The 13,566-nt window shown below is 39.7% G+C and overlaps 1 protein-coding gene across 3 annotated transcripts in view; it reads right to left on the minus strand.

The window, feature by feature from the left end:
* Positions 1 to 13,566, minus strand: part of stac (SH3 and cysteine rich domain) — a 48,336-nt gene that overhangs the window by 17,082 nt on the left and 17,688 nt on the right. For all 3 annotated transcript variants that reach the window (XM_012857751.3, XM_012857750.3, XM_036150816.1), the window contains 5 exons: positions 11,856 to 11,989; positions 2,951 to 3,032; positions 2,374 to 2,480; positions 259 to 340; positions 70 to 137 (listed from right to left, as the gene is read on the minus strand). In XM_012857751.3, the coding sequence (XP_012713205.1) occupies positions 70 to 137; positions 259 to 340; positions 2,374 to 2,480; positions 2,951 to 3,032; positions 11,856 to 11,989 (473 nt within the window). The remainder of the gene's footprint in view (positions 1 to 69; positions 138 to 258; positions 341 to 2,373; positions 2,481 to 2,950; positions 3,033 to 11,855; positions 11,990 to 13,566) is intronic.

A 13,566-nucleotide genomic window follows, 5' to 3' on the forward strand; every position in this document is an offset into this window, starting at 1 on the left:
AACAAAAGATGTTTCGGGGAACAAGGGAAAGTAATGATGCAGACACATTTTGGGGAAGCAGTTTCTCACCGGCAAATCATCTGCGTTTCTCTCTGGCAGGTATAAACACTCCGCTCCGTTCTGAATGACTGTGAAAACTAAGAAAACAAACCGAGAAATGACTCACAGCAGAAGCCTGAACTTTTAGCGCAGTGGAAAACTGGAGGTTTGAATGGATGTAGAAATAAATGCATGTTGGGAAACGTAACAGGGACCTACCGTCATCGCTGTGTTTCCTCGACAGCTCCTGCCTGCTGCTGTGAGCCACAACCTCCTCTGGAACATTATCCAAATCACTGGCCTAAAAACAAGAAATCGATAGAGACGTGATTAAAAAAAAAGCTCAGCAAGCATTGTTGGTGATAAACTTAAAAGATTTGTCACATAAAACTCTGATACTTGAAGCATGCATTTATCAATAAACCCTTTTTTTCTGGTTTCCTCTGAATGATAACAGCTCAAGCTCAATCAGCATCAATGGAGAGCAATAGATTCGCATTTAAGGTCTAGACTTTGACTGGGTGATTTTAAGACATCAATCAGTCATTAATGATCATTAATCAAGGAGTGAAATTAGAAAATTTTGAACAGACGTTTAATTTTCTCCAGTTTCTGCATCTCTGGCAAATTTCACCTTAGCGCTACAATTTGGATCAGTCCCCTTACCCCCCCTGCGTTACTTCACTTCCTGTCACTTACATCTCTAATGCCGGACCTGCAACATTAAAACGTGCTGCGCCAGCTGTAATAAGTCTGTGTGCGTCTGCTTCCTAAAGTGTAGCACAGAAGCAGTGGAAAGCTCTTCAGCAGCACATGTAGAATCACAGCGTTCACCCACAAAACAGGCAACAAAAAGGGAACTAAAAGCAAGTAAAATTTAAAATTTAAAATTTGAATATTTGTCCTTGATTTCAGCAGCTAGATAACACTATTTGCCAATGGAATGAGAAATTCTACCCCTAAAATAAGGTAATTAGACATCCTGCACTTAAAATGAGAACAATTCATCTCCATCATCTTATTTCAAGTGCAAAAATTCCATTGGCAAATAGTCTGATTTACCAGCTCAAATCAATGAAAAATACACTAATTTCAAGAGGATTTTACCTACTTTTAGTTTCCTTTTTGCAGTGATATTAAAGTCTTTGCAACTTTGATCACAAATATTTGAAAAAGCTGCCACAAACTCAGTTAGTTGGTTGCACTAGATCAGGATCAACACATGCGGTGCCAACGGAGCCTGTTCTAAAAAAAAAGGCCAATCCACCAGTGAGCTGCATCTAAAACTTTATTTTATTCCGTTACTCTTCCTGTTTATTCACACTTGCATCGGTATAGATTTAAAAATGACATAATCTACAACAAAGAATGAAAAATGTGTTTATTTTACATAAAGTTAAGCTGAACTCTGACTCTTCCAGTTAAAAGGTCAGTACTGGCAGCCTTTCGTGTAACACAGCACCATTGAAGTAGCTCTCAGTTTCACAAAGATCGGTGACCCCTGGTTTAGACGATATCTAGAAGAATCAATACAAATATGCACAAAACTTTTCAGACCTTTAGTTGTTAAAAACTTGCAAAAACAGATAAGGTTTCCCCCACTTCCCAGTTATGATCTCCTTTGCATTGTTCTATCGCGCACAATCTCAATTAAGTGCATTGAGGTCTTTTTGTATGTAATGTGACAAGATGTGAAAAAGGTCGAGGGGTGTGAATACTTTTGCAAAGCACCATAAGTAAACTAGCAAGGTCTCAGAGCGTGAAACAGCGCTGAGACAAAAATCTATTTTCTATCTGGAGCTGCAGATGGAAGCAAACGTGTTGTTTCACAGTCCGCATTTGGAAGCTATTATGTGGCCCCTGCTGAGATCACATTGTCTCTAAAGCCTCCACACACACACACACACACACACACACACACACACACACACACACACACACACACACACACACACACACACACACACACACCTCTAACAGCTGCACAGGACAGCAGATGACGGCCCAAACCCAACATCTTTCAGACGTCATGGTCCGGAGGCACACGTCCAGATACAGTTCCCCTTACATTACGATATCGTACAGCATGAGAACAGATTCCACATGCAGTCTGATTCATCTTCAGAGCTGTGACACCGGAGTTAGCGGTGACATCTTCCAGCAAGCCTGCCTGGGCCACACTGCCTTTATTGGTAGTGTCTGCAGCCCTGCAGCCTCCGTATCTATTTAAACCATCAGCTGCATCGCGTCTGCTAACGCGGGACAAAATTTACACGAAGCCCAAACAAAAGCAAAGCTGGAGATATCACATAAAGCCAAGTATTGGGTTCCTACCGAGTTTCTGTTTGGAGAATCTGAGCCGCTGGCCCTCTTGGCCTTTTGTGCCAGTGATGTCCCAAACCTCAGGGCTTCGTACACTGGGTCCACCTTATTCCCACAGGCTATGGAGCAGAACATCACAAGACATAAGATGAGCAAATAAAGATGAAGCTTTTGTCCTAGTCAAGGAGGGTTTTTTTTAACAAACGCTGTTCTATTAGGAGAATAGAAATATCCTTTACTGCTTTATTGCAGTAATTCAGGTGTATCAACAACATAAGGGAAAAATCCTGTGCAGTTATCAAAAATTGCATACTAAATAAAAATATGCACCTAAATAGGGTGATTCTGAAAGTGTACAAAATGTGCATGTATACTTGTGCATAAGAAAACAGACTTTACAAAAACGGGAAAACTGTGCAGATAGCAGCAGAGACGATAAAATGAAGTTTGTTGGGAACAGTTATGGTTATAAAGTCTAACAGCTGCAGGTAGGAAGGATCTGTGATGACGCTCCTTTGTGTACAAAGGATGAAACAGTCTTGGGAAAATACTGCAAAGCTGAAATGCATATTGGATGGTTTAAGCTCACCAATGGGCATGACTTCTTTAATGCAGCCATATTGTTCCTGGTTCAGCAATGGAGAGCTGTAGTATCGCCGAAAGCCTTTTGGCTGCAGAGAAAATGACACAAAAGAGGAAAAAAGTGTGAATAAAAATACTTCTGGGGCAATTAAAACCCCCACCACAACCCAAACAAACAAGAAACAAATCACCAAAGTTCTTAAAATAAGGAGTAATTAGCAAACCTTTAGATTTTTTTTATTAACTTGGGGAGGAAACATGTTCAGATAGTTGTTTTTTTAATCCATAAAAAAGTGTATATTTGTGCAGCAAATGCAGCCTGTCTCCCCACTTCAGAATATAAGAGTAGAAAGACGGACTGAATTCATCAAACCTCTTAGTGACTATTCATCCACACATATAAATGTGCAAAATGATAGAAACGGCGAGACAGCCACAAATAAAAAACACATTTCAAGGACAAAGTGAACAACAGATGCTGGAGGGAGGGATGCTGTTAACAAAACGATGTCAGACTCAGACGTCACACTCAGCACAGAGCCGGCCCGAGGCTAACCCACGCCGTCATTTCCACGAAGCGGCACTTTTAGCACAATATTCTGTTGTATGGAAAAATATCAGTCACTACAGATTTATTATGTGCTTGCTTGTTTAAAAGGCAAATCTATTTTGCCACTCCAAGGGTTGAAAAGTTGACAAGCATGCATGACAATAAGTAAAACATTAATTTAATATTCTTGTGAAATCCTTTAAATTTATATATTCTCTTGCAGACTGGTGTTTGCCCTAAAAATGAACATGCGCATTTTACTGGAGATGTCTCTTTTAATTTGTTGGAATATTGGGCATGTGCTTTGCAAGTTATGAAACTAAAACCTTCAATTTTAAACATCATCAACTTTTTGAGCCAGAAAGCAGATTAGTCATTTTAAAACGCACTTTTGTGAGACTAAAAGAGACGTTGGAGCTGTGCCTCTCTAAAACAGGAGGCACTGAGATATGTAGATGTAGCTCTAACCGCATAGTCTGGAACACCAACAACAACTATTGCTGTAAATGGAGAACAGATTATTTTCTTTACTTAAATTATAATTCTTTCTAGCTAAAATATACATCAGATGCATAAACTCTTGATGGTAACACAGAAAATGGACAGAGTGAACACTTTTCCTTTCTCTAAAGATCCTTTGTGCACAAATCATGGCTGAGAATAATGAAAGTAACCATGAGAAGAGGACAAAGTTCTACTCACTTACCAGTCCCCCCGAAGCAGTCCCTGGGTTGGGGATGCTTTTTCTCCCAGGATTTTGCTTTCATGGAATAGAAAACCTAAAGCTTAGCAATAATTACAAAACCCGCTACATGCCATAGAGACGACAGAGGGATCTGAAGTCAACAGCCGGACCGTTCAGCCAAGCTTAGGTGTCGGTTTTGAAAATAAAGTTAATGCCATAAGGCATTATTCCTGCCACTGATGTAGCACCTCTGGATATTGAGACAGATGGAATAATGAAGAAGGGAGGACTACCTCCTATTTCTTCAACTCTAGCTTAAAGGAGCAATAAGCAAAATGTCATTGTTTTGTTGTAGATAGAAAGAACTAAAAGACAGGGATGTGTCTCACAGATGTTGTTTTGGTCTACAGACAGTGCTCAAGCAGCACTGTGTACGTTTTGACCCAAGTATTAGCTTAATTTGAGATATGTTGCATTATTTTTCAGATCAATATACAATACTTGGCATATATTGATGGTCCGTGCGGGCTGCCCGTCTCAAAAACTCGCCACTTGAGAGGGTGGGATCCTTCGCTGAATGGGTCATGTAGGAATTAACCTGGAGGGGTGGAATGTGATCTTATCTTTACAAATAACTCCACGACTTCTCAATCTGCTGGTCATTCCAACACACAAATTGAAATGGTTTAATTTTGCGACAGTGCAGTGCTTCCACTGGCCTGACAGGGGCTTTAAACCTGGAAATTACAAGTCTAGCGCCCCTAGTGGCTAGAAGTTACATGGTGCTGCTTTAAATAAACACCAGGATGGTTGAACCTTGGACACAACATAAATAAAATAATGATCCCAAACATTAATAAAGCTAGTTTGAGAATGAGTAAAACAAGCTTGTGCAACGGCCCCAAAGTCAACCCTTGTTGAAAACGTGTGGCCTATGCTTACAAGCCGGTTCTGATCCAGTGGACCAATGCATCTAAATAAAAATGACCCCTTGTGATTAAAAGAATGGTCATAAACAAAGCCGGCAGCTGAGGCAAACCACACGAAGGAAAACACCTCTAATCTGCAAAGTGTACGCATACCGTATGCGTGATTTTCAATACAATACGTTTGTTCACCCAAATCTTTGTTTTCTAGTTTTTATGCACCTGCAAAATAGAATGACACAAATAAGTGATTTAAAATTAATGTAACGATCATGCCCTCGATGAGTACAATTTCCACTTGTGCTGTTTATGTTAAGCAGCCTTATGTCAGTATTTTTAAAACCTTATTAAAAGATACTTGGCTTAAACCAGTTCTCAACAGGAAGTCACCTGTCTCTCTTTAGAAAAAAACGGAAAGAAGCTAGGAAGAGCAGGAGGTGTTGCAGTTTTTCTTTGTGCTTGTGACAAGACATTCCTCACCAAAAAAAAACAGAAGAATGAATCACTGATTTCATGATGAGCAATGCTGTGAATCAATTTGATTCCTTTTTAATTCCTGTCGCTGCAGATATTGTCCAACATGAGCACGGCTGTCAGGATGTGAGCTGAGTTTGAAGCCGTGACTCACGGAGTAACTGACACATGTCGGTTTGTACAAAAAGCAAATACCATCATGTTTTACAGTAAGGAAATCAAAGAACCCGGAAAGTCTGAAACAAATAAATCTCAACCAGCCTTTTCATTGTTTTTCAATGCAAATAATAATTTAAAAACTGACTTTTAAGACACAAAAAGCCTTTTGAGTCACACTTGGAAATCCAGATATGGCCTTCCATGTATGGATTGTGTCTCGGATTGCACCTGTGTTGTTTGTAAGCCAGTAAATACAATGATAAATGAGTGGAATGGATGTTTGGCCGCTTGTTTGCAACACAGAAAAAGGACAGAGTGAGCACTCTGAGGATTGCACACATGGAGATTCTCTGTTGGAAACTCTTTTTGTTCCAGGATGATAAAACAGTTGCAATCTTTGATTCCAGGGCATAAAAAGTAGAAACAAGTTAAGGATGAGGACTTAAATTATCTACAGCAGGGAGTCAGCAGCCAGACCGTCATGGTGACTCTTAAGTTTTCCATATAGTATTTATGACATTATATACAGTTGCAGCAGGTAAGAAAATGTTTTCCTTTACCACTTTTTTACTGTAAGTCCTCTATCACCACAAAACATTTACTGATGTCTGCAAATAATATTAAACACCCATGATAAGCTGTACAAAGCTGTACCTGGAATCTATTTTTACTCCGTGTTTGAAACCAAATGAAGGAAAAAGCATTTCACAACAGCTGCTGTCAGATAGCATTTACAAGGTTTCTATACTTTTGTCAATTTTTTTTATACTTCTCCAAACTCTACTACTAATTTAAAAATAAAGAATCCATCTGAATATGGCAGATATTTCTATAATACAGCTATCTGCAAAATCTTAGAAAGAGATAGGAAGCAAGGAATAAAGGAAGGATACATGTAACAGAAATAATGGCACAACTTTTAGACAGTGGGATAGGGAATAAGGCCTGAAAATACTTATTTAGAGATTAAATAAAATTCTAGAGTTTGAACACAGCCTAGAGTTTTCTAGGCTGTGTGCAAACCATGTAGATCAGTATGTTTAACTTACACTACAATCTAATCATGTGGGGTATCTTGAAGTGATGTATGCTAGAAGTAAGGGAAACTACAGCGACATGGCCTGATAGAATTTAAGAGGCTTGATTTGGTGATATATGGTGGGGCCTAAGCTTTGTGCACATATAGTAATAATAATAATAATAATAATAATAATAATAATAATAATAATAATAATAATGCTGGTCAGAACTGGAGCAACTAACAACCCATTTTTGAATGGTGTGAGAATTTTATCGTTTCTAATTAGTCTTAATGAGTTTTTGCCAAGAGCTGTAATTCATAACTGCAGACTGGGCCCACCAAAGGAAGCTTTTACACCTCTGGGCAGGGTACCAGGCTGGTAGGTCTCCAGGCTAAAGCTCACTTTATCTATCTATCTATCTATCTATCTATCTATCTATCTATCTATCTATATATATATATATATATATATATATATATATATATTCAATTCAATTCAATTCAATTCTATTGCGTTACACATGGATGCCACATTTCAGCGCTCCACATGCAGCACCATAAATCACAAGCAGCTTTTGAATGCATTCTTGGCATCCTAGGGCATTTTTTCAATTCAAAATATTTATTCCTGTTGGACAGATAAATAAATCCTGTTCTACACGCCTTAACATAGCTGAAAAACTAAATTTGCAAAAATGATGATGACATCTGCCACTGAAACTTTGATCCAAAAAGCAACGGTGATTCTGAAGTTGTCAAATCTTCACAGCTTTTTAAAGTGATTGTTGTTGTTTTTTGTGTAGAGTTCAGAAGCTGATTGGAAAAAAAAAACAAAAAAAACAAGCTGCAGCTTTAATACAGCTTTGGAGCATGAAGTCACTTTCAGCTTTCATACTGGGGGCGTTCAGTTAGCCAAGAGAAACAAGCATGGCAGCAGAAGCATCCAAGTTTAGAGTTTGTTGAATTTAGAGCCGTACTCCTCTGGGGAAACTTCCCTTTATATGCTTGACCTCTCAACCTGATTTTCCACTCCTGAGAGCCGGTCATATCTGCGAGCCTCCTCCCACCGGCGACCCGGGGGGGAAAAAAACATAACAGGGGGAAAAAGGAGAAAGCCTGGCTGTATTGTTGACTTTACTGCTACATCGTTTCCACATGACATTTGTTCTCTTTTATCTTGCTTGACACCAACTCAGCCTATTCCAAATTTTCCTAACTAGTTCCAGTTATTGTTGCATAATAGAGGCAACGACGGACCATTAAAGGGGAGGAGGTGATCATAAATCATACAACCTTAAAGGCCTTGAGAGTCTGATGTGCATGTCCCGGTTTAGCCCTATCTGCTGATTTGCTGCTTCCTGGCCTTCACCAGTGTGGCCGAATCCTGCTTTGTAAAAACAGCAGGACCACCCTGACAGACTCGTTTATTAATCAGATCTTATTTTAATGCAGTTTATGAGTAATGTTAAGAGATGTGACACATTAAATCCCGCTTCTCGTTCTTTACCCTTAAGAAAATGGCCTACAAGGAGAATCACATTCAGGCCTAAAATAACAATGCCTAAGATTTATTTCCTGGGAGTAAGATTGTTGAATAGAGAGTTTTAACATACCACTCCTTTAAGGCATTTAGAGTCAGATGACAATGCAATGCTGATTTTCCGTCTCAACTGGGGAGTGTTTACACATTTGCAAAAATAAAAGGAGCTCAAATTTGACAAAACTCATCAATCTTCTGCATCCCGGAGGACATGACCGACGCTTTACTCCAGGTAGTTAAGCATGGTTTAAATAAATCAACTAATTACATTTCAAAGCAGAACTCGAACAGCTTGTTGTCATACACTGCCTGGCAAAAGTATTAATTCCCCTCCATGTTTCGTCTAACCTGACAACAGCCAGCTGTATGTATCGCTCCGCCTAGCTCCACTCACATACATCTGGGACACGGCCATAGGGATTGCCTTTACTGAAGGCTGGGCCTTATCAAAACTCCTTGCATATGATTGGATAAGCCACTTGTCTGTCATCTTTATCGACGTGCTATTTCAACCACTCACACCGAAGCTAACCTGTGACGCTGATGAGACCGACGCAGGAAAAAAAAACCTTTTTTTTTATGTGTTTGCGGCTCTAGTGCAGGGTTTCCCGCAGCGCTATCTTGGCGAGGCGGCCGCGGAAAACGTGTCGTCCACCCCCCCCGCTCTGCGGAAAACGTGTCGTCCCTCTCCCCCCCGCTCCGCGGAAAACGTGTCGTCCCTCTCCCCCCCGCTCCGCGGAAAACGTGTCGTCCAATCCCGGTCTCCGGGTCGGAGTCGATCCCGGGCCGACCGCGTTGAGGACTAAAGGTCTCCTTATATGGTTCGCGCTAACCGCTCCGGGGACGCGTCCGCGTTGCGCGTCCGCGCCCCGGAAAACAAAACTTGACAAATCCGGTCGGGAGAAGGGCGAAAACATGGTTTCCACCAACAAAAGCCTTCAGAGCCGTTCTCTGATGTTCTTTTAATGAAACAATATTAGGTAGATTGGACAACACGGAAGAAATAGCAGCATCAATGCTAACGCTTGCTTCCTCGATGCGAGCCGCCATTGTTGTTGGAATCTCACGGTGGCTTCTCCACTACGTCACATCCATGAAACACCCGCCCTGCGTCCTGATTGGCCAGACCAAAAATTTGGTTGGGGAAATCACTTTCAATCAGCGGTGTCCCAGATGTATGTGAGTGGAGCTAGGCGGAGCGATACATGCAGCTGGCTGTTGTCAGGTTATGTTTCGTCACATTCCAGCCACAAACCTCAAGATGTTCTATTGGGATTTTATGAGACAGAGCAACACAAACGAGTGCAGAGTTATGAAGTGGAAGGACAATTATACATGTTTCAAATTCTTTTATAAGTAGAAATGCAACATGTGCTGCATTTATATACAGCCACGCTGAATGAATATTTTTGCAGAAGCACCTTTTGCTGCAGCTACAGCAACAAAGCTTTTGTGTTGCTTGTTAACATTAGATTCTCCATTTGATCCGAGTCTGTGCTTTGACTAGGCCATTCTAACATGTGAACGAGCTTTGATCTAAACTATTCCATTGTAGCTCTGGCTGTATAATAAGTGCTGTCCTTATGAACGTTGAACATTAAATTTTTTGCAGCTTCCCCAGTTATTAGCTTTAGCTGTCACTTTATACATTTTGTATTAGATAATACTGCATATTTTTCAGTGATGTTATCAAAGGCGCTGGTTGTTTGTATCTGTGATACTTTTTCTGTTGGTTCTGCTGTTCTTTTTATATCTCTCTCTGCAGGTGTAAAAGCGGACTCAGAGGATGTTATATTGTTCTCTCTTTTTTCCTCTACTCTATTGTTGTCACCATTTCTAAAGTTGAACATTTTGCCTCACCTTTCTCTCTCTGATTCTTCCTCTATTGAATAATCCCAAAATAATATTCAATCAAGTTGAATAATAGCAAAAGCAGCAATGCTCCACTCTGTGGACTCTCTGTGGCACTAAGAAGGCAACTCTGACCGCTACACTGCCAGACAGGGCACATAAAAAAGGATTTTCACACATTTAAGTACATCCATCTTCCAATTAACTCTGACCAGCTTCCCTGTGTAAGCTGAAGAAAATGGTGTGTTTTACGTTATATGGAGTGTTAGTATGTTTGCTATGTCTCCTGCCTGGATTCTGATTGATGTTTTTCCAACAATGGTTTTTCTTCTGGCCATTCTCTCATTTAGGCCAGATTTGTGGGGAGCACAACAAATCTCTGCAGCTCTACAGCTCCTCCAGAGTTACCATGGTCCTCCTGGCTGCTTCTCAGATTAATACTCCTCCATGTCCTGGTAGGTCTGCAGGTGGTCCATCCTCTCTCCAGGTCCAGATGATAATCAGAGCTCTGCGATGTTGTTTCAGAACCTGACCCTGCTGTAAACTGGACCAGAACTTCTTCTCTGACCCGTTTGCTGGGTTCCCTGGACTTCACTGCAAAAACGAATGTAAAAATAAGTAAAATATTCTTAAAGTTAGTGTATTTACCCTGGCTTTGAGCAGGTAAATAAGATTATCTGCCAATGGAATGAGTATTTTGACCCCTAAAATAAGATAATTAGACATCCTGCACTTCAAATAAGACGATGGAGATGAGTTGTTCTTATTTTAAGTGCAAAAATCTTATTCCATTGGCAGATCATCTTATTTGCCTGCTCAAATCAAGGACAGATACACTCATTTTGAGAAGATTTGACTTATTTCTAGTTCAGTTTTTGCAGTGTTCATAACGCTTGTTGTTCTCTAATGCTTCCTAAAAATCCTCCGAGGCCAGAAGCAGATGACTTGGAATTATAACATTCAGGTTTATAATTATCATTTTTGAAACAAACATTTTTGAAAGGCTTGTATGTTTTTCCTTCCATTTCACAGCAATGCACTTGCTTATCTACGCTGTCGTATTAAAACTCAATAAAATAAAATAAAGTTTGTGTCAGTGAGCAATAAAAGTGAAGAAGCTTAAGGAATATGAACACTTTTGAAGTAGCTGCATGTTTTCCACCTGCATGCTTTTGGCAACTTAAACCTTGACAATCCTACAGGTGGACATACTTGGTCTATTTGTGACGTCTCCTGTAGACTGTAAATATAAAAGTTGAATGTTGCATGTTAAACTAGAAACCACACACTTAGAACTGCCCCCGTGACATTGAGCAAGTGGCCCGAGGGCGGTCTCGTTTGTCTTTATTTACGGTCGAAGCTGACGCTGCCGCAGGCTGGACATGATGGAGATGAAGAGCTCAGTGTTTTCAGACAGGGAGCTGTGTCGCTCTTATCTAACACGGCGGCGGCGATGATATAACGATGATGAGGAGGATGACGAGAGCGGATGGTGGTCACAGATGCGCTGGCACACTGACACATAATGTGTGATTTCTGAATAAGCACATTCTGGTGGGAAATGGTCACACTGCCAGTTTTCATATTTGAATGTGTCTGTTTTGGTCGCTGTTGCTGTGACACTGTGATGACTACAGTCCTGCGCCTCAGAGACTCCCAAACTGGCAAAAGTGCATCCAGCATTATGTCTGTGTCATGTATCTCACCAGTTTCCCCATGCAGCGCTGCTGCCCGACTCCGCTCTCACATTTGTGGTGCAGGCTCATCTTGCAGGCTTTGCACCGCAGGCCATGCTTTGCTGTGTTTCCTGCCAGGAACACCACGTGCTTGGCTGTTGTTCCTGATACACAAGAGAAAGGAGGGAAAAGGTTTGGACATCAAATGATCCTGCTAAGGTAACTGAAAACTCCACACTAAAGGCGGAGAAAAGATTTGTCACGACGCTGCGTCATTCATGCATTCATTATCCCTGCACAGTTCCTCTGAGCGAGCGGTTCTGGATCAGTTCCTAGTACGTATGAGCAGCAACAACAAACTGTGAGCTGGGAAAAAGTTTTAATTGAACTTTTGATTTGAACTTGTGTAAGCCAGTTGGACCACAAAAAAAAAAAAAAACTGGTTGAACTACCTCTGCCATGAAAATAAATCAGTTCAGCCTGCAAAAACTCAAGTTAATTGGCTCTTTTCATGTGTATCTATACAATTGAGAAGAGATGGGGATAAATGTACTGAAAAACGTCTAGCCTCAAAAAACATTATGGTTGAAAAAATAAAATAAATAAATAAATAAATAAATAAATAAATAAATAAATAAATAAATATATATATATATATATATATATATATATATATATATATATATATATATATATATATATATATATATATATATATATATATATATATATATTGAGTGCTTAAAGTGCCATTGTAAAAAATCTAAATCTAATATTTGATGATTTTGAAGCGTGAAACATGATCTGCCGCAACTTCACGGTTTGCAGTTAATCTGAAGGTGAAACCCGTCTTGCTGCAGTTATTGCTGCACAGCTGAGACAAATAATAATGGAGTCTGAATCTCTTCAGCCTGTTAAAGATTTATAGCTATTAAGTTAGAATAATAGGTTCTCTTTGTGATGATTTGATCAACTGTTTTCTATACTTTTAAATAATTGATGTTAATTCAAAGTGCCAAAACCTTTAAGCAAGCAGGTCCTATTAACACATTGTGGACTTTTATCTCACTCAGGCCAGAACAAAGAGCAGGAGTTGGACTGATAAAATGATAACACAGCTACAATACACATTTTAAATAAATAAATCTTCATTTTTTGTTATATGTGCACTTCATATAAACCTGTCTGGAAGTGATTAAAGGCTTCACACAAGTATTACCCTAAAATACAAAGTTAAAACGGAGTAGATAGCACCTCTTTGTCAAACTACCACAGTCTCTATGGTACAGCCTCTTCACAGAATAATCCATAAACTCGTGACCTGCTAAGGCACACACTCCGTACGTTTGTGTGTGAAAATGCAGTTGTGCAAAAGGACAATTGATCTGCACTGGTGAACACTGGAAGAGCAGAGAGGAATCAAGATGATCTCTTCAAATATGTATCAATGTTACAGTGTCAGGTTCTGTAGATTTATTTTTTACTGGCAAACAGGACATCACTAGATATAATAGTTAAACGGCACATGTAATTCTATGTTGTAAATGAGACGCAAATAAAACAGCAAATACTGCACATTGTAACCCAAACAAAGTCTCAACTGATCATGAAGATCCATAAAGATGATAAAATGCACACTAAAAAAAAGGCAAAACTTTACTTCTACGCATACTTTTTTTAAACTACCAAGATTGACTTTAAAGTCTATGTTAAAACTTTGTAAAAGGTCATAATATTGCTA

The sequence above is a fragment of the Fundulus heteroclitus genome, chromosome 19 (genome assembly GCF_011125445.2).
Source record: "Fundulus heteroclitus isolate FHET01 chromosome 19, MU-UCD_Fhet_4.1, whole genome shotgun sequence".
Classification (NCBI taxonomy): Eukaryota; Metazoa; Chordata; class Actinopteri; order Cyprinodontiformes; family Fundulidae; genus Fundulus; species Fundulus heteroclitus.